Source organism: Dermacentor variabilis, chromosome 4 (genome assembly GCF_050947875.1).
Source record: "Dermacentor variabilis isolate Ectoservices chromosome 4, ASM5094787v1, whole genome shotgun sequence".
Taxonomy (NCBI): domain Eukaryota; kingdom Metazoa; phylum Arthropoda; class Arachnida; order Ixodida; family Ixodidae; genus Dermacentor; species Dermacentor variabilis.
Window position 1 is genome coordinate 13,481,442 of NC_134571.1, and position 18,391 is coordinate 13,499,832.

The 18,391-nt window shown below is 47.1% G+C and overlaps 1 protein-coding gene across 1 annotated transcript in view; it reads left to right on the plus strand.

The window, feature by feature from the left end:
- The first annotated feature begins 4,929 nt into the window (after window positions 1–4,929).
- Window positions 4,930–18,391, plus strand: part of LOC142578681 (uncharacterized) — a 90,470-nt gene continuing 77,008 nt past the window's right edge. The window contains exon 1 of the mRNA XM_075688153.1: window positions 4,930–5,139. Within this exon, the coding sequence (XP_075544268.1) occupies window positions 4,931–5,139 (209 nt within the window). The 5' untranslated portion in view covers window position 4,930. The remainder of the gene's footprint in view (window positions 5,140–18,391) is intronic.

An 18,391-nucleotide genomic window follows, 5' to 3' on the forward strand; every position in this document is an offset into this window, starting at 1 on the left:
TTATTTAATTTCCCCTTAACTTCCTAAAAAAATTGGTAATAACAGTCTGTAAAACCGCCAGATTCATGGCCGATCCCCCAGAGTGGGTAGCGCGAGTTCACTAAGGAATAAGTACAAGAACAAGGCATACGTTGTGCGAGCGTCCTCTACTATGTGAAAGCCAACACTTCTTTCGAGTGAGTTTTTTTCTTCTGACTGCCTTAAGAATCTTAGAAGACATCAAAATCGTGTACATCAGCCGGCTGTTGTACTGTTGTGTTGTGAAGTGACAGACTGTCTAAGATGTGATTTCTGGATTTTATAGCGCTGACTATGTCTGCACTGCCGCAAATGTGGTTGCAGGGAGGGACCGTTGCACTCCAAATGTGGACGGTTGCATTCCAACCGTCCACAGTTATCGCTAGGGCGGCATGTCGCGTATGGCTGTACTCGGTAAACACATGTACTCACGATAATCTACTGAACGTTACCTTGTGTCTGGAACACTCGGGTGGAATGGCTCGGGGATGTAGCGGGTGTCAGCCTGCTGCCGGTGGGCGACCCATGTTGTCCGCTAGCTCTTGATTGATTGATTGAAAACTTTAATATTCCACCGAGCTGGGGTGCCCGCCTCTTAACCTACACGTAGGTGTGGGGGGGGGGGGGGGACGTAGCAGTCCCCGCGCGTTGAGGACGGTGAGTCTTCACGGCCTCAACGGCCAGGCGGATTGCTCGACGCTGGTCGTCTTCAGCCTCGCTCTGGAGCAAGGCCTCTCAGGCTTCGCTACTGTCAATGTTTTCCTTGGCCCCTGGGGAGCCAGCACACTCCCGTATTATATGGTCTCCGCTAGCTATGTGCTGGCTGCTACGTTGCTGAGCAGACAACACGGCCCACTGGGTATGTGCCCCCACACACAAATTTGGCACCTTTTCAAGTAACTGTATAGGCCCATAACAAACGTACATACCCCGTGAAATGATGGCGTGTATTGCCGACGTCTATATGCGGACTCCGATAGTACCGGTGCTTACTAGCGTTGAAGACAAAGATGCACTTGGGCTCGCGCGCTCAGACTGCGGGTGCGAGAAGAGGACAAGGCAGAGTAAAGCAGGATTCTCTTAGTGATATCTGCGTATGAAATCATAGCATTATTTTTATAAATTGTACCGTTTAGAAAAATGTACTAATCTGTATGTTACGATTGCTTGATTGCACATTACTTGTAGTCTCTTGAAATATTTTGTAAATGCTCAGTTGCCCAATTCTTGGCCAATCGAGCCATTTTTAGGGTCGTCATCGTCACCACCAATCGCCATCAGGCGATCGCGGGGACGGCCTTTTGTGTGCTTATCTCCTTTAGAATGTTGCAGTATACAACGAAACTGCCTTACGGCGTTCTAGCCTTAAGTGCGTGCTCATGGTGCTCGTGGAATGCCGTATATATACGCTATGATCCCGCTCCTCTAGCACCGTCACAAGTGGCCACCACACCGTCCGGGGACGGCGCCCAAGCCTCCTCAGCGGATCTAGGACAGGACCATACCGGTTATCCCTTTCAAGCCATCGCCGTCATGACACAACAGCTCCAGGTTATGGCGAGCGCCTTCGCATCCGTGAGCGGTTGCGCCGTACTTCTACATCGCACTGAGACAGCTATTCGGCTCCTCCGTCTTGGACCCGTCCTGTCTGGGAACGCCGTCCACACTTCCCTTGACGAGGATATCCTCCCGGGCCTTTTCGACCTCCAAGCCACCAAGGTATGCCGTCTATGCTTCCCGAGCGGTACCGTAACGAGCTGTCGTGACTACCACGGCTACCGCACTGTCCGTGGACACTGTCCCTGTTTCCTCGAGCAACTCGACAGGAAGCCTCGCGGAGATGAGGCGCCGCGACTTCCAGCAGCCGGCTTTCGTGGAAGTACCGGCGTTTTACTGCTTTAAAGACGACGCCATCCTTTGGGTTTATGCTATCAGTGCCTTGGGTGATCGTCATGCTTGGTCAGACCGAAAAAGATGGCTGGTTGAAGCAAAACGACTTTGCGGTGTCGCCAAGGCATGAGACAACTACGAAGGCATCAAGTAGCTCCTGAGAGTTACCGCTTCGATGCTGCGGCAGGTGTGCCCTGCAGCCCTCCGATAGAGAGTTCCGCCGCAAACCCCCTGCCAAGCCTGCGTTTGCCGCCGCGGATCTCTAACTCTGCGTTGGTCACTGACATCACACATTCGTTACCAGAGGTTGAGTCCACTTCCAATCCGCAGTAGTCGTCGACGTGGCTTGCAAGCTCACCATCGTTTGGGCACATAAAGGCGCCAGCTCACTGGGCATCCGAGCATGTCGAAAACTCCCGACGAACCACCGCTTCCGCTGTGACCTGCCGCCAAGTGGCCTCCGGGCTAAGGATTTTTGAAAGCGTGTTCAGTTCGACGTTTTTTCTGCGCATGAGCTTTTTTCTCATGTGGAAAAAAAAAAGGAAGCTCATGCGGATCCCCCCCCCCCTAAGACACTTATATAAATCACGTACTTCTAGCGCTTGTACGTTTTTCATTTTTCTGTGTTGGTTTGAAAAGATCTTTCTTTTTTAGTTTTCATTTAAACAGGCGCCTCATCGCTGAGTGTAGAGGCGCGACACTGTATAGTTCAAGGATCGACTGATGATCCAGTTGGTTCGTGACGAAAAAGCCAGTGCAATATGAAGCGTAAAAGATCGCCCGGAGAGTTAAACGTCAGCGTGCTGGTTTCTATCCTTTCTCGTAGCAACGCTTTCTTGCCACTTTAGAGCTCCATTACCAATCTCTTTTTATCCAGCGAACCGCCCCCTCCCCTTCCACCCTTCTTCCCCCCTTGCAAATTGTTGACCAAACCTTGAAGAGCTGCTTGTTGGCCAATTAAATCCTGAACAAGGCAATGCGTCAGGATGCACAGAGAGATGATTTTATCTGCCAATGTGCGGTGGTCTTTTCGTCAGGCATGACAGATGCAACAGCCACCCTGTGGCTGCAACATGACCAAACCTTTAACCAAAATTTAGAACAACGGGGAGTCCCGCCCCTCTTCAGGGACTATTCTTGGAGCGCGTCTTTCTTCAGGCACTCCAAAGAGGGAATTTTGGGCTGCGCGAATTTTTTGGTGTTTGTTTGTTGCGCGATACATAGCCTAAAGGAACCGACAGGTTGCGTCCGTTCGAACTTTGTTTCATTTATTTTATTTCAGTCTCGCGCTTAACTAAGCGTAACATTAGGTCATCCACCATTTAATTATTATATTTTATTTTTTCTGTTATCCACCAGTTTCCTTCCTTTCTTTCTTTTTCTTTTTAGTAATTCTCAGTAATTATGACGATTTCGCTCATGACCCGCCGTGGTTGCTTAGTGGCTATCGTGTTGGGCTGCTGAACACGAGGTCGCGGGATCGAATTCCGGCCACAGCGGCCGCATTTCGGCCGGGGCGAAATGCGAGAGCACCCGTGCACTTAGATTTAGGTGCACGTTAAAGAACCCCGGGTGGTCCAAATGTCTGGACTCCTCTGCTACGGCGTATCTGATAATCAGAAAGTGGTTTTGGCACGTAAAACCCCATATTTTTTTTTTATTTCGCTCATGTGGAAGTGAAATGTAGTAACAGAAAGCACATGCTTATAACCTCTCCACTTGGTCCTTCTACTAAATCTAAATCTAACTTATCGAAATGACGATACGAAAGCGCTTCTTGCTCATCTTGCGCATCTCGGCCTCGGAGCAAACAAACATCGCCTTTAAGGACATTTAAACTAGACATTTCCTTTTATTTTATAGATTTTATCGAGTACTACTGGTAGAACAATAAATATGCTGTCAAAAAAGTGGACACAGGTTGGCATGTCATTTAGTGATCCACACAATTAAAAAAAAATAACTGACTACACTTTTTTTGGCACGTAATTTAATAGAATCAGAAGAGGCAAAATTAAACATTTGCACAAGAACATGTACGCAAACATTACAAAGCGTGATGTAGTGATCGTCTTGGAATTAGAGACAGAATTCACAAGACTGTGAGTTCATAAGTACTACTTATCGGCTGCCCGCCTTTACTGGTACGATAAGGCGGCACCTAATTACGATCGGGCAGCACCTGTTATAGCGAACTGTTCTGGCTTACAAAGGTTATTTCGAGATACTAACCACGGACGTAAAACAGACAGACATACTGACAAAGAACATTAATGAGGTCGTGAGGAGCGCCGCACTTAGAGCAAAATTCGCAAAAAAATAAATACCCTTCAGCTCATAAATTAGGTAGTCACTATCGCTATCCACCGGCAGATGTTTTTACGAGCTACTGTAGCTTATGCGAACCGCTATCTTCCGAACACCGGTGCAGACAACCACGATATCGCGGGAGGCAAGTTGCGCTGCTTACTTTCAACTAGACAAAGAGCTATGAAAGACGATCACGCACAAGCCGGATGATACGCAATATTGCCTTATTCAGCGGAACACCGAACGCGTACACATTAGGTAGCGGCACGGCTGACCTCAGGTTGGGGGAATGTAAATAAATAAATAAATAAATAAATAAACGTAGAGTATAGGTTAATGTCTTGTGCACATGTCAGAGCTGGCCAAAAGGATTCATTTACTACAAAAATTAAACAACCCTCTTTTCAGGAGATGAGATAGGCCACGGTCCAAGCATATAGTGCGGAGGGACACGCCGCGATTGTCCATTGCTCTCAATAAGTCGCGCAGCTTCTCTCTCTGCTGAGCTTAAAGCGAAGCCGCAGCAGTCGAGCCCGGGCTCTTGTGTTGCACGGTCTCGAACCCCGGGCCGGCAGAAGCGGTGCGTAATAACCCGGTGCAGTCTACGCGCAAGTCGTATACAAGTCGGCGACGCGGTGGCCTCGGATGTGCGCATGGAACGATATCCGCTCCCTTTGGCGTAGGCGCTCCCGGTCTGGCGGCACGGGTATTTATGGGGGCTTCCGCCGGTGCCGGACCGGCATTGTCGCCGTGCAGCGGCCGAGACGCGACCGACCAGGGACGAGAAGCAGGGCGCGCGATGGCCGCTGCCTACTGCGCCCTGCTGGGGCCGCTGGCCGCCGCCAGCAGCAGCGCACCGCGCTGCACCGTCGCCGTTTGCGGCGAGGCCTTCGCGACGCTGCAGCACAGTGGCCAGCACAGGTGCGTACACAGCAGGGGCAGGGTGGTCGTGCCACCCCGACTGCTTGTCGAAACGCTGCTCGGGCTAGACATTTCATGAATGCGAAACTCGAGAGACACCTCATTTGAGCCTGCACCATGTAGTCTTTCGCGAGCTCCCGGAAACATTTGTTTTATTTGTGAACCTTAGAAACGATATCGCTGTACTTTCTTTTATCGTTGTTTCTTTTACGATCGTCGTTTCGAGCACGGATGTCGTGTCAACGCTTCAATCAACCAAGCTAACTGGCCGGCTTCAGGAAGGGGTGTCCTACAATGGATCACGTCCATTCACCAAACAGGTAATTGATAAATCTGCGGAGTACAGCCAACCTCTCCACATGGCATTCATATATTAAGAAATAGCATTTGATTCAGTAGATATACAAGCAGTCATGGAGCCACTGCGTAATGAAGAAGTACAGTGACCTTACGTGCATATCTTAGCAAATATCTGTAGACTCCACAGCTGCCTTAATTCTACGCAAGGAAAAATAAGCGTGAAGATACCGATTAAGAAAGCGGTCGGGCAACAGAGCAAAATCTCTCCAATGCTATTCACTGCATGCTTAGAAGAAGTATTCAAGCTATTAAACTGGGAAGGGTTAGGAGTGAGGATCAACGGCGACTATCTCGGCAACCTTCGGTTTGCAGATAACATTCTCATCTGCAAACACTGGGGACGATTTACAACAAATCATTGAGAACCTTAACATAGAAAGTGTAAGAGTAGGTTTGAGGATTATTATGCAGAAGACAAAGGTAACGTTCAACTGCCTGGTAAGGGAACAAAAACTTATGATTGGCAATCAGCTTGTAGAATCTGTGAAAGAGTGCGTTTATCTAGGTCAATTACTCACAGGGGACCCTGGTAATGAGAAGGAAATTTACATAAGAATGAAAATGGGTTCGAGTGCATTCGGCAGGAATCACCAAATCCTGACTGCGAGCTTACCACTGTCCTTGAAAAGAAAAGTTTAGGATCATTGAATTCTGTGGCGCTAATATATGGGGCACAAATTTGTAGGTTAACAAAGAAGCTCGAGAACAAGTTACGAACCGCGCAAAGAGCGGTGCAACAAAAATGTTAGGCGTAACATTAAGAGACAGGAAGAGAGCAGCGTGGAACAGAGAGCAAACGAGGGTAGAGCCAATGTTGTAGTTTGCATTAAGAGGCACAAACGGAGCTGGGAAGGCCATGTAATGTGTAGGGCAGATAGCCGGCGTTCTATTGGAGCACACATCCCGCGTCCTTCCCGTTTTCTGTTTTCGTCGTTTTCCGCGCTGATTCAAAGAATGCATCAATTGCAACTCACCCAGCTTTCCACTTAACTGCAATTATATTAGAGTTACAGAATACAGCCAAAGTTACAGCAGTTACAGCCAAAGGAAGGGAGGGGCATTCGATGGCGCCAGAGAACTGGGTAATGTGATGAAATCGGGAAACGTGCAGGCATAGTTTGCATGGAATCACCTAGCGCAAGGCAAGAGTAATTGCACGTCGCTCGGATATAGGCCTGCTGCAGGGCACGTAAATATCGACTTGTGATGATCAGGTCAGAGAGGACTGGTGTCACCTGCAGATGCCGTCTACTTAAATACAGATGATGATTTTAGCGCGTGATGTACTACCTTTACCAACGGATGAGGACTATATACGAATTGTATGGTATATTATTCGGTTGGCGTCCAACAGAGTGTCAAGTGAACTTTCCCTTGCGACAGTGCAGTCATTATTAGTTTATTTTTTATTTTTTAATCGTCTGTATTTCATATTATGTGTTGTAAGTACTTTTCTAGAGTTAACTAACTTAGGTTTACGTTTGTAGCGTCGAAACTATTCTATTCAACTTTCTGTAGTAGTGTGACCTTCAGTGACCGGCCCTACTGTGTGTGATCTGTACTGTGTTCTACTTTAGCCTTTAGATTTCTCCTGTTGCTCTTCCTTTTCTCTTCCCTCCCCTCCTTCGTATCTGCCATTTCTGTGTTGCTGTCACCTCCCTTCTGAAGAGTAGGCACGCGTCGTGCCCCTTCCGGTGGCAGTTGTCAGCCTGCTCCTCGCTTTCCCTTTCCTATTAATTGTGTATATGTGTTCAAAACAAATAATAATAATAATAATAATAATAATAATAATAATAATAATAATAATAATAATAATAATAATAATAATAATAATAATAATAATAATAATAATAATAATAATAATAATCAAGCTATGGTACTAATTCATTTTTGTATTTATTTATCTTGTATTTCACATATTTACTTACACTATACGTGTTTCCCTCATTGATATTCCTGGGCTCTGAGTGCAACTGAAATAAGTAAGTAAGTAAGTAAGTAAGTAAGTAAGTAAGTAAGTAAGTAAGTAAGTAAGTAAGTAAGTAAGTAAGTAAGTTAGTAAGTAAGTAAGTAAGTAAGTAAGTAAGTAAGTAAGTAAGTAAGTAAGTAAGTGAGTAAGTAAGTAAGTAAGTAAGTAAGTGAGTAAGTGAGTAAGTAAGTAAGTAAGTAAGTAAGTAAGTAAGTGAGTTAGTGAGTTAGTGAGTGAGTGAGTGAGTGAGTGACTGAGTAAGTAAGTAAGTGAGTGAGTGAGTGAGTGAGTGAGTGAGTGAGTGAGTGAGTAAGTGAGTGAGTGAGTGAGTGAGCGAGTGAGTGAGTGAGTGAGTGAATGAGTGAGTGAGTGAGTGAGTGAGTGAGTGAGTGAGTAAGTAAGTAAGTAAGTAAGTAAGTAAAGTAAGTAAGTAAAGTAAGTAAGTAAATAAATAAATAATTAAATAAATAAATTTGAATTTATTTACTTACTTATTCACTTATTGCTGTTTAGCATAAAGAAATGAAGTAGTCGAACTACACTTTATCTCAATATATATATATATATACAGCAACCCATGTATAACAGAAAGAACAGTTAATATGATAAGGGAGAAAAAAAAACGTTTCACCCAGGGTCCTTAGCAAATTTTCGTAATGTGAGATTTGCGAGAAATCTTTCAGCGCTCATTGTTCCGAAAGCAGCACCAAAACATGGCACCTGCATAAAAGGTCATTCAGGACTGTTGGCCTACGAACTGACCAAACAGTCGACTATGGGCGATGGCTAATGGACAACGAATCTTGCGAATCATTCGCGCACTGTTGGCATCAGACGAAGTCTGCATGCTTTTATTTCATCTCATTCTGTCATCGGGAAACGTGGCAACTCATGCAAAATAAGAAGTGATCATTATAACATGCGCCAAAAGTTGCGGAAATGCGACTGTGCTGACGCCTGCACTCGTCTAATCGGTTGCACTATTCCTTGCATGCTCCACTCAAAGACCACGGTTTCAAGCCGCCACGAGGACTTCCATGCTTTTATAATATCGATTTCCTCACCTGTCCAGTTTTCGCCCCCCCCCCCCCTTTTTAAGTACGAACGAAAACACGTTTTTAAAAAAGTTTATTTCTGTGTTCTGCGTGCCTAGATGAGATGGAATAAACGCGCGGTGGGAGTACATACCTTCTCATTCGAATTCGAGGAATATATATATATATATATATATATATATATATATATATATATATACGCCGATAAATAATGTAAGGACCATTTTCGTTCGATTCTATTCATCTCTTATCGTCCACCGGCATACCCTGGTGTTAGCATAGCCGGAAAACCGCACGGATTGATTGATGCGCTGGATTTAAGCTCACAAAACAACGCTGGGCTCTACTGTGGTATAACGTGCAACTACGTCTAGGTATACAGTAGCGCGTGTGTATTTCGCCGCCATCGAAATGACTGGCCATCGCGATCTGAGGATCGAACCCGCAACCTCGTACGTAACAGTAACGCCGCAGCCATTGAGACCCCATATAGGCGATTTGGCCACTTGGATCACTGGCAAAGTAAGGAAAAGTAAAATATTAATAATAATAATTGAATCGTTAAAGTATTCCGCTCCTTCTTCCCGAGCCTTTTTGCTTATTGTAAAAACGAAGAACCTTCGGGCGGCGAAGCCGCGCAACGAGAGCCCCGAGAGCACGCCACGCAGGTCGCGCCCATTCTGTCTTCCGCGTGTGCTCTCTTCACTTGTCCATATGCGAGTCGGGTCCAGCCGCTCTGTAGATCCTTTCTTTGCTTACAAACATAGGCCCTGAATGGTTTCCGCGGTTTCGCTCACTAACGTTACCTGCGACACTTAGCGGGCAAGAAAGACGAGCGCGAGGAGCTGGAGTGCGGTAAAGCAGAAGCCTGCAGATTTTTTTCACTTTTCTCCTGTACATAAACCACAATTTTGAAAGTATAGTTGGCCGTAAGTTATACGAAAAAAAATTGTAAGTATAAATGTTCAGGCACTATGCGCCTTTCTTTTTCCTGAAAACGTAAAATGAGACTTTAAATATATAGGAAGACTTCTATGCGCCGTTTTGTGCCGGAGTAGTAAAGGGATAAGGCACGTGACCGGAAGTTGCTTGGGGCCGAGCGCTCGCCGCTGGTGCCGGCATGGAGGAAGGAAATAAACTACGCGGGAGCACGACGCGCTGCCCGTGAAGTGATTCCCTTCGCGTTAATTCCCTCGTGGTATCGTCCCGACACGTGGCCTCGGAGACACGGCGTGTTGGCAGGGAATGTTTGGTTGCCGGTAGTTTTTAATCGATGCGCACTTGTTCGGGCGGCGCTGCCGTAACTCTGCCTGCAGAGCGGGAGAACTAAAACCTACCGTGGGCTCTGGCGTAACGATCGCTAGTTGGGCCGATACGTTTGGCTTCATTCGTGTCACGTGATGCTCATTTCCCCAATTATTTATTCCTCCATAACTATCGCAGGCGCGGAACCATATATAGCGGTTTTTTAATAGATAGTCGTGCAGTTCTATGGTGCAACTGTGATCAAAAAGCTTTCTCATTTTTAATCTACACGTTGACCTTGCAAAAAGGTTCATAAATATACTTTTAAACCGGCCTTCGTGGTACGCTCCTCTGTGGGCTTCTTTGAAAAAATGTAACATGGATGCTGAGTCTCAGAAGCCTCTATATATAGTGTTGCCTTGAGGTAACTCTCTTATGCGTACTCATTACCGCACATGCGGGTAGAGTTGGCTGATCTCAAGGGGAGTGTTATTGCGCTGTCTGGCCGCATCTAGGTGGTAACGACTCCATGAGATGTTCATCGATAACAAGATAATCAACAATTGAGAGGGATGCAACGTATACCCACTTTCCTGCAAACCTTCCCGTACTTGATAGCTGACCGTGGCTGCTGCCGCTGCTGTCTTGCTGACATAGCTCTTAGACTGGACAGCATGAGTCACTTTAGCTCCGCGTATACAACCCCCGCAGATGCGCCGGCTCTGTTCTCTACGGAATTACGCCGGGAAGCAACAAACGATGCTTAAATACCCCCAGTGCAAGGAGCTTTCAAGCGCACGTATCCCTTTATTGAAGCGAAGCCTTCGGTCCCGAGAGTATCTGCTCGCTCGGCTTCTTGACGAGTAAAACGGGCCAGTCCTGAAGACAATGCAGTATATGGGCTGATCGCAGAGATGACACGATGAGAAGTGGGCCTGTCTCGGAGGCAGAGGTCGCATGGATAACGTCGGGGGCGGAGCTTCCACGTCTTGCTCCCCATTTGCCCGGCAGGCCCGTAATCGCCGCGCCGAAAAACGTGGCTGAATCTGCATACTTTTTCGCCATGCAATGCACTACATACTCCTCCAATTTTCCTGCCAAAATTATATTGACATATCGCATCAGGATTTTTCGCTGGATTAGGCACTCCGTGACACACCGCTCCAGCAGCTATCGCTCCATCTTTCGCCTTTCCTTCGTCTTCAACTCTAATGAAACGCTACGAAGTGGGCGCTCGAGCCCTGCATGACAAACCGGGTCGTCCCAACCGAGGGGACCATCATAGAACAAGTGACCTCTGACTACTGTTTCTATGTGAAGGACCTTCATCTTTTTGTGAAAGACTTCCACATTTGGATCGCTATAAATTGTTTTGTCTCATTAAGCCCACACAGCGCAAGCACCAAAAAGCAATGTAATGTGACTTGAGTAAAAAGATAAGTGTTGTAGTAACTAATTATTTAGTAATTATTTTGCTGAGCTCTCCACAACTGAGAGAGTTCGCTTCAACGTATCAAGAACGCTACTATGGGTTTTGCGTTAGGTTTCCCTCGTTTAGATCAGCATTCTGGGGCGTCAAAGTCGGCGTAACAAAAATTATACTTGGGGCTTTGTTTGGTTAAGCAATGCAATAATTCATACAGATTTATCGCAGTTTCCTTAGAGTTATAATTTTAGCCAAGAGAAAGAAAGGTAGCCGTCGCTAACATACGGCGTCAATGATTCCTACATTTCTTTTCATGCTAACGTAACCTAAAGCGACAAACCAACAGCCTCGTAACGTACGCTTTCGCACAGGCCTCTAATGTCTGAGCCACTTGAGGTAAGTACGACATATAAGGACACTGTAACAAAAAAGATACTGTAAAGCTAATGCAAATCAAGGCCTGCATGCGAAGCTTTATTGCTGCGGTTGTTTCGTTCGCCCCGCCGGCGCCCAGCGCCTGTAGCACATTTCCCATCCTTTGCCCATCGTGGCCGGGTTTTCCCCGAACCCAAGTCTGAATCGCCATCCTCTCCAACATCCCCTTTTATTTCTCATTTTCGTAAAATTCTAACCCTTTCTTTACTTCTTTTCTTTTGTTCCTCCATGGCGTATGCCCGTTGTTAACGACCGCCTTCGTATCCCTCCTTTCTTTTTTTTTTTCTTTTCTGTAGTAGGTCATGAATTTGCCCTTTTGTCTTCTTCCATTCTCGTCACCCTTTCCTTCCGGCATAATTTATCGCTTTCATCGTTTGTTTTTTCTCTGTTTTCTTTCTCTCGCGCTTTTCTTATACATATTGAGAAAACAATAATTTCTGCTTTCCATTTAAAGTGGCTTTGTTACATGGCAGCTGTGTGCTGCGGAGAATGCGTGACAATTATTGCACACAGGCACATACATTCATCTCAGGCTAATTTAACGAACCTAATACGTCCCAGCTCTACTGAAAGATTTAGCAAAAGCGTCAAAGTCTAGCAAAATGAAGCAAAGGCGTCAGGTAAGTTGCTTCTATCATTAGACGTTAGACGTTAGGCGTTAGACAATTAGACGTTTATTTCAAACCTATTCTTTGGCTTCGCAAATGAGATGTAGCAGAACATCGGCGAATTAAGTACCAAAAAAAAAACATCCAAGGTATTTCCTTCTTTTGCCTTTTTTTTCTGGCAGTCTTTGTCCATTTGACTATCGTTATTCGGTAAACAAGAGACGAAAATCCATTTTCCGCAAGACGTGAGTCTGGCTTCCGATCACATCGATAAAAAAAAATCCATCACAGAAGCACAAACCAGAAAGCAAAATAAGAAGTACGCGATTTATACACAGAAAGTTTATTTTAAACATCTTAAGCCATATGCCCTTATATTGTATAATATAGAGCAACGACTCTGTGCAGAGCCAATGCGTCTGACTTGTTCCGAGTCAAAGTTCTTTCTCCGTCACAGCATACGGAAAGCGATTGTCTCAGACGTTATTGCGTTTCACGAGCGTCGAATGCACAGTGGACGTCTTGGAACGCGGTGCCCAAGAACGAAGGCAGCACAGCTACAGCGTACTGGCCAATTTGCCACTAACAAGAAAAGCCTTAGCCCGAAGTAAATAAATACCGCGTGCGACAAGAAGTGCGGCTCCTCAGTGGCGTACGCATAAATCTTTTGACCCTCTTGGGGCGCATGAGCTAAGAAAAGAGCCGTTTTGATGGCGCGGGGTCCTCGTAGGCATCCGCCTGCCATTTCTGTTTCCTTCATGCACCAGTCTTGTTACCACCGAAGTACGTAGTCGTGCCCCTCCTGCCTTCTGCTCGGGTGCCCGTCGAGCTGACGACAATGCGTAAGCTCGCTTTATACTGTATATATCGCTGCACGCACGCACAACTCAACGTAAGAGAATGCCGTCGCGTTCTCGACGTTGACGTCCTGAGGATGAACGCCGGTGGTTGTTGATGCTTTCTTTTTCTTTCTTATACACAGTGTCTTGTCCATCTTTCGACCACAATGCGCAGAGCGTGCGGCGCAGTGCCGGCAGCTAGCGTATAAAGACGCCCTCCGCCGGAGCAGTGCAGTGCAGAGGCACACGGACCGCACCCACTAGTGTAGACGTGGCAAAAACGTCCGTCTGTCGTCTGCTTGTAAATCGATCGCTGCCGCCGGGCAATCTCGTTCACAGGACGCCAACTTTCTTTCCGTACGTGTGCGGTTGTTCGCTTCCGATATTTTTCGTTGTTTTCCCTCTCCACTTTCTCTACCTATCCGTGCATACCTCCTTGCTTGTTTCGACGTCTGCCTCGCCTACGTGACGTCTCCTCATTGCTTCTTTTTTTAAAAAATTCCTTTCCCCTTCTGTCCCCAAAGCACTGGCTCGCCGGTCTCGTAACCTTGGATCTGCGTAAGCTTCCGGGCGTGTTTGTGATGTTTCGCTTTCCGACGAGCATTCGACTGTGTCGTCGAACCTTGGTGAAACTGAAACGTAGCACAGCTGTAGCGCAGTTGAAAGCTGAAACTGGGGCAGAGAGCACCGCAAGAAAATATAAGATTACTCGGTCGACTTGGTTGCGTTCCGAAATAGCCAACTACTGGCAGCCTTGTGACCAGTTCAACCACGGGCACCGCTTTGCCGCTCATAATGAATGCGACTGCGTACATGTTTATTATACTACAGCATATCTATTGTGCACGCGCGCACGCGCACAACCAAAGTCGAAGCCGTCGGCGCTATGAGACTGTCGACCAATGTGTAGCACTATCCGACTGAAGACTCAGTTCGGTAACCGCGCACTTGGATAGAAAGGCTCGGTCTGATCAAAAGCGGCCGCGAATACCACCGTGTACCGTAAATACGCGACGCGAAGTAACTCACACACACACGTACACTCGCACCAAGCAGATACCACGCAAAGGACGCCTCGCGAAGTCGAGGAAGCAAACAGAGGGATAACCGTATTTATCGAAACCCAGTTTTACTCTGCCTGAAAACAGTAGACAAGGTCGTAAAACGCGGCGTTCGAGGCGGGGAAACGACGTCTGCGGCGAGCGAACGGGCTCGACCGGGGAAGAAGAGGCATGCGAACCATCATTGCGGGGACGTCACCGAAATGCCTCTCGGTGGCCTTGTTTCTTAGAAAAACGCGGTCTGTGGTGGTGCGGCATTCGTTGCTTACAAATGTTATCAGCAATCTAAATTAGACATCTGCAAGAAATGCCTGCCGCTAGAACATTTGCTGCTAGTAAAGTTTGATGACATAACCAGCGTTCCGCGATGTGCGACCAGGTGATGATGCGATAAGCCGCGTAGGCCTCTCGGCGGCGCTGAAAGTTCCGCATTGTGTTGCTAGCTGACAAGCAAAGTGATTGGCAACGTCTGGCTGATATCTGTGGACAGGAAGGCGAGAATAGAGGTTTGAAATTTAGTGTTCGAAAATCAGTTGTTATGGTATTCAATGAAAACAGTGAACAGACAGTGGTGATACAGGGCCAGGAAATACCTCGGGTAAAAGAATATAAATACCTTGGTATATGAATAAACGAAGGCAATAGGTATATGGAAACACAGGAAAAAATAATAACAGCAAAGGAGAAGAGAAATGTGGCCATAATGAAACACAGAGCGCTATGGGGATACAGTAGGTCCGAGGTGCACCGGCGTATGTGGACAGGTGTAATGGTTCCAGAACTTACATTTGGAAATGCGGTTGTTCGCTTGAAATCAGGGGTACAATCAGGATTCGATGGGGACCAAAGGTCAGTGGGACGCCTCGCACTGGGCGCTCACGGGAAGACTACAAATGAAACTGTGCAGGGTGATATGGGCTGGACAAGTTTTGAAGTGAGGGATGCTCACAGTAAAATTGAGTATGAAGAACGGCTGAGAAATATGGAAGAAAGTAAATGGGCTGGGAGAGTGTTCAGGTATCTGTATAGGAAAAACGTTGATTCAGAGAGAAGGAAAAGAACTAGGAAGCTTACCAGCAAGTATGCGGCCTGTAGGGTGGGCAACACAGCAACAAAGAAGGTCAAGCGGAAAGTCAGAGAGCCTGAAATAATCTCATGGGTGGCGGCAATGGAAAAGAAACCTGCCATGAGTAGCTACTTAAGAGGAAAAAACGAAATCAGGAAAGAAACAGTTTATTTTAACTCAAAGGGAAGCTGATTACTTCTCGAAGTGGGATCAGTACCCTATAACGTAAAACTATTCCAATATATTTTTATTCCAATCTCCTGACGTCAGATTTGCGTAACCGCACACGCAAGCATCGTGCGGTGACCCGCAGGGTTGTCTGAACAGAACAATCAAACGCTCTCCTCGCTCATAGGAGGTCACTTTCGCTTTCTTGAAAAACGAATAACATTGCCCACACTGAACGGTTTGTCTTATCTAATTGGCTGACAAGAGGCGATGAACACGCTCAAGTGGAGAGGAATTCAATGGGGCCCAGCCACTGCACTGAAAATTGATAACCGGATGAAAAGGGTGGTGCCGGCGTCTGCGATTGGTCCGCTTTCCCTTACTTAGCTTTCGTTGACCGGTCGAAAATCGCAGCGGCATGCAACGGAAGCTTAAGAATGACGCTAGAACGGATCCTCAGCAAAGAATAGTTGGCAGAACGAGGTCGTAAACGTGCCGAAATTGCTCGAAAACGTTACACGGCCTCGCAGCCCTTCGATTCAACGAGAGCAGGGGGAAAGTATACATAAACCCATGCTCTCGGCAGGTGCGAGTAGCGAGTGCCTGAGCGATCGGCGGCAGCCATCTTTTATTCCTTTGAACGGGGCAGCCTGCGGCTATTCAGAAGAAAATTCAGTTTTGTTCGGCATATTAATGCATTTTTAACGCGTACACGTCACTTTGACGCGCTGAGTTTTTGCGGTTTTGTGACGTCGCGTGAGAGGCAGGTGAAGTGGTTGCAGCCCGAAAACTTTTGACCAATAGCCGAGGGCTGATGGCGAAAATGCGTCGAATCAGAAATAACTATTTTTCTTTTGTGCGGTCAAATCATGCATAATCAGTGTGCACACGTCATATCAGATGGGGAGCTATCGCGGTTTCCGTGATGTCGCGTGACAGACAGGCGAAGGGGGGGGGGGGGGTCCAAAAACGTTTTTGACCAATCGGGAAGCGCTGATCGCAGAATTCGAATAGAAAAGTTTGGAATAGGTTTACGTTATAGCGCCCCGGGATGCCTTAGAACACGCACCTATAAAGCGACATGTAAGAACGAAGAAGAAGCATGTGCTTGCTGCGGTGAAACTAGGGAAACGATGGAGCATGTTTCATTAGAATGTGAAGATATCTGACCAGCGGTCGATTTAGGCACCACTGGCCTCCTTGAAGCCCTTGGGTTCAACGCGAGCAGGGGGAAAGTAAACACGTCCCGAATAGAGATTAGTAAGAAGCGATTGGAAGATTGCTGGAAGAAAAGTAGGGAAACGACAAAAAACGGAAACGTACAAAAGCAAAGTTCAATATAGGGGGTCAGAAAATTTGGTTATGGGAATTCATCGTGTTCTTGTTTTCGTCTTCTTTTTTATTTTTTAACCTAGGTAGCACATTAGGCAGCATAATAGCAAGAGCTTGGTGGGGTAACCCACCGCCCCGTTCCAATGGGGGCGCTCATAACATTCATCCGTCCATCCATCCATCCATCCATCCATCCATCCATCCATCCATCCATCCATCCATCCATCCATCCATCCATCCATCCATCCATCCATCCATCCATCCATCCATCCATCCATCCATCCATCCATCCATCCATCCATCCATCCATGTAGGATAACTAAAACCCACGAGCTGCAGTAGGACGTGCACATGACACTCGTGCCCACTGTTTTGGCCAACCGTGGCGTCGTGCTCAATAGCGTTCCCAAAAATATACGCTGCTTTCTGGGGCAGTCCAGGAGCGCTGTAGGTTGATGGATTTCCGCAGCAGCACCAGCGACCACGTGCCCGCTCGGCGCCGTCAAGCAAGCACCAGTAACGGGACGTCCGGAAGCGGCGTTGCCGTGCACGCAAAGGCGCAATGACATGCGTAGTTCGCCGTAAAGATTTACGAGGCGAGGGATTTACGAAAAGGCTCAACACCTGCGAGGGATATTCAAGAAGTAGGAAGAGAGCTACGCTGCGTGGAGGATGAGAGCCTGAAAGAAAAAAAGGATAAAGCAGGGAGGTAGTTGACGCGAATAGCAGCAGACGCAGGGTGTCCATAAAGAACTTTCTAGGTCCGGTAATGTTCGAAGATTGTTAGAGCACAAGTATATTTCTTGTTTCCGGATTCCAAGTTTCAGTGTACAGCTTTTGCGGCCTGCACAATGATCCGTTAAATTAGAGGTGTACCGTGCCTTGCCAAAGCAGGGATTGACATTCTTGAACAGTCAGAGATGAGCGAAAAAGAAGATGGTTAGCACAAGACTCGCTACTGATTTATTGAAAGAAAACACCACCACATATATGTATATTGTAGTGAAGAGGAATGCTCGGCGCGAGCTCCAGATTGCCTGGGCTGCTCTGACTGAAACGCTGCCTGCTGCTCTCGTGTCCCTCGCTCGATTTAGATGTTGGTGGAGGCCGCTGCGGTTCTCGACCACCCTGGAATCACGCAGCCCCACTCTGCCATCCGTCATGCCTGGCGACGCCAGCCAGAGATCCCCACCGGTTTCGTCAGCCATCGTATGTGCCGGTGCCCAGCGTCAGCGAGATCCTGACATCAGCGGCACCAATGAGAAAGACATTGAAGATTGGTTGGAATTGTATGAAAGAGCGAGCAACACCAACAAATGGGACGATCCGCTGAAGCTCAACAACGCGACCTTTTTTGACTGCTCACTTTTCAAGAATGCAACCGTACCGACTTGCCCCGCCGTGATGTTCACTCTTGCCGTGGAACCAGTGTACCGAAAAAATTTTGTCGCCGATTGCACGTATATTCGTTGAGCGACCTGTGGTGCAATTGATAGCTTTCGCAAAGTGCGCAATCAGCTTCCGGTGAGGCTCCATTAACCCAGAAGCCACGCTACACCACTTGGAGCACGGCCTCCGAGATTGCACGTGCAGGTTGGCCGTGCTTGGAGACAAGCGAAGGCACGTAGTCGTCCACTGCGAGTCACAGAACCAGGAATGTGAGAATATAGGGTATTCACTGCAAGTGT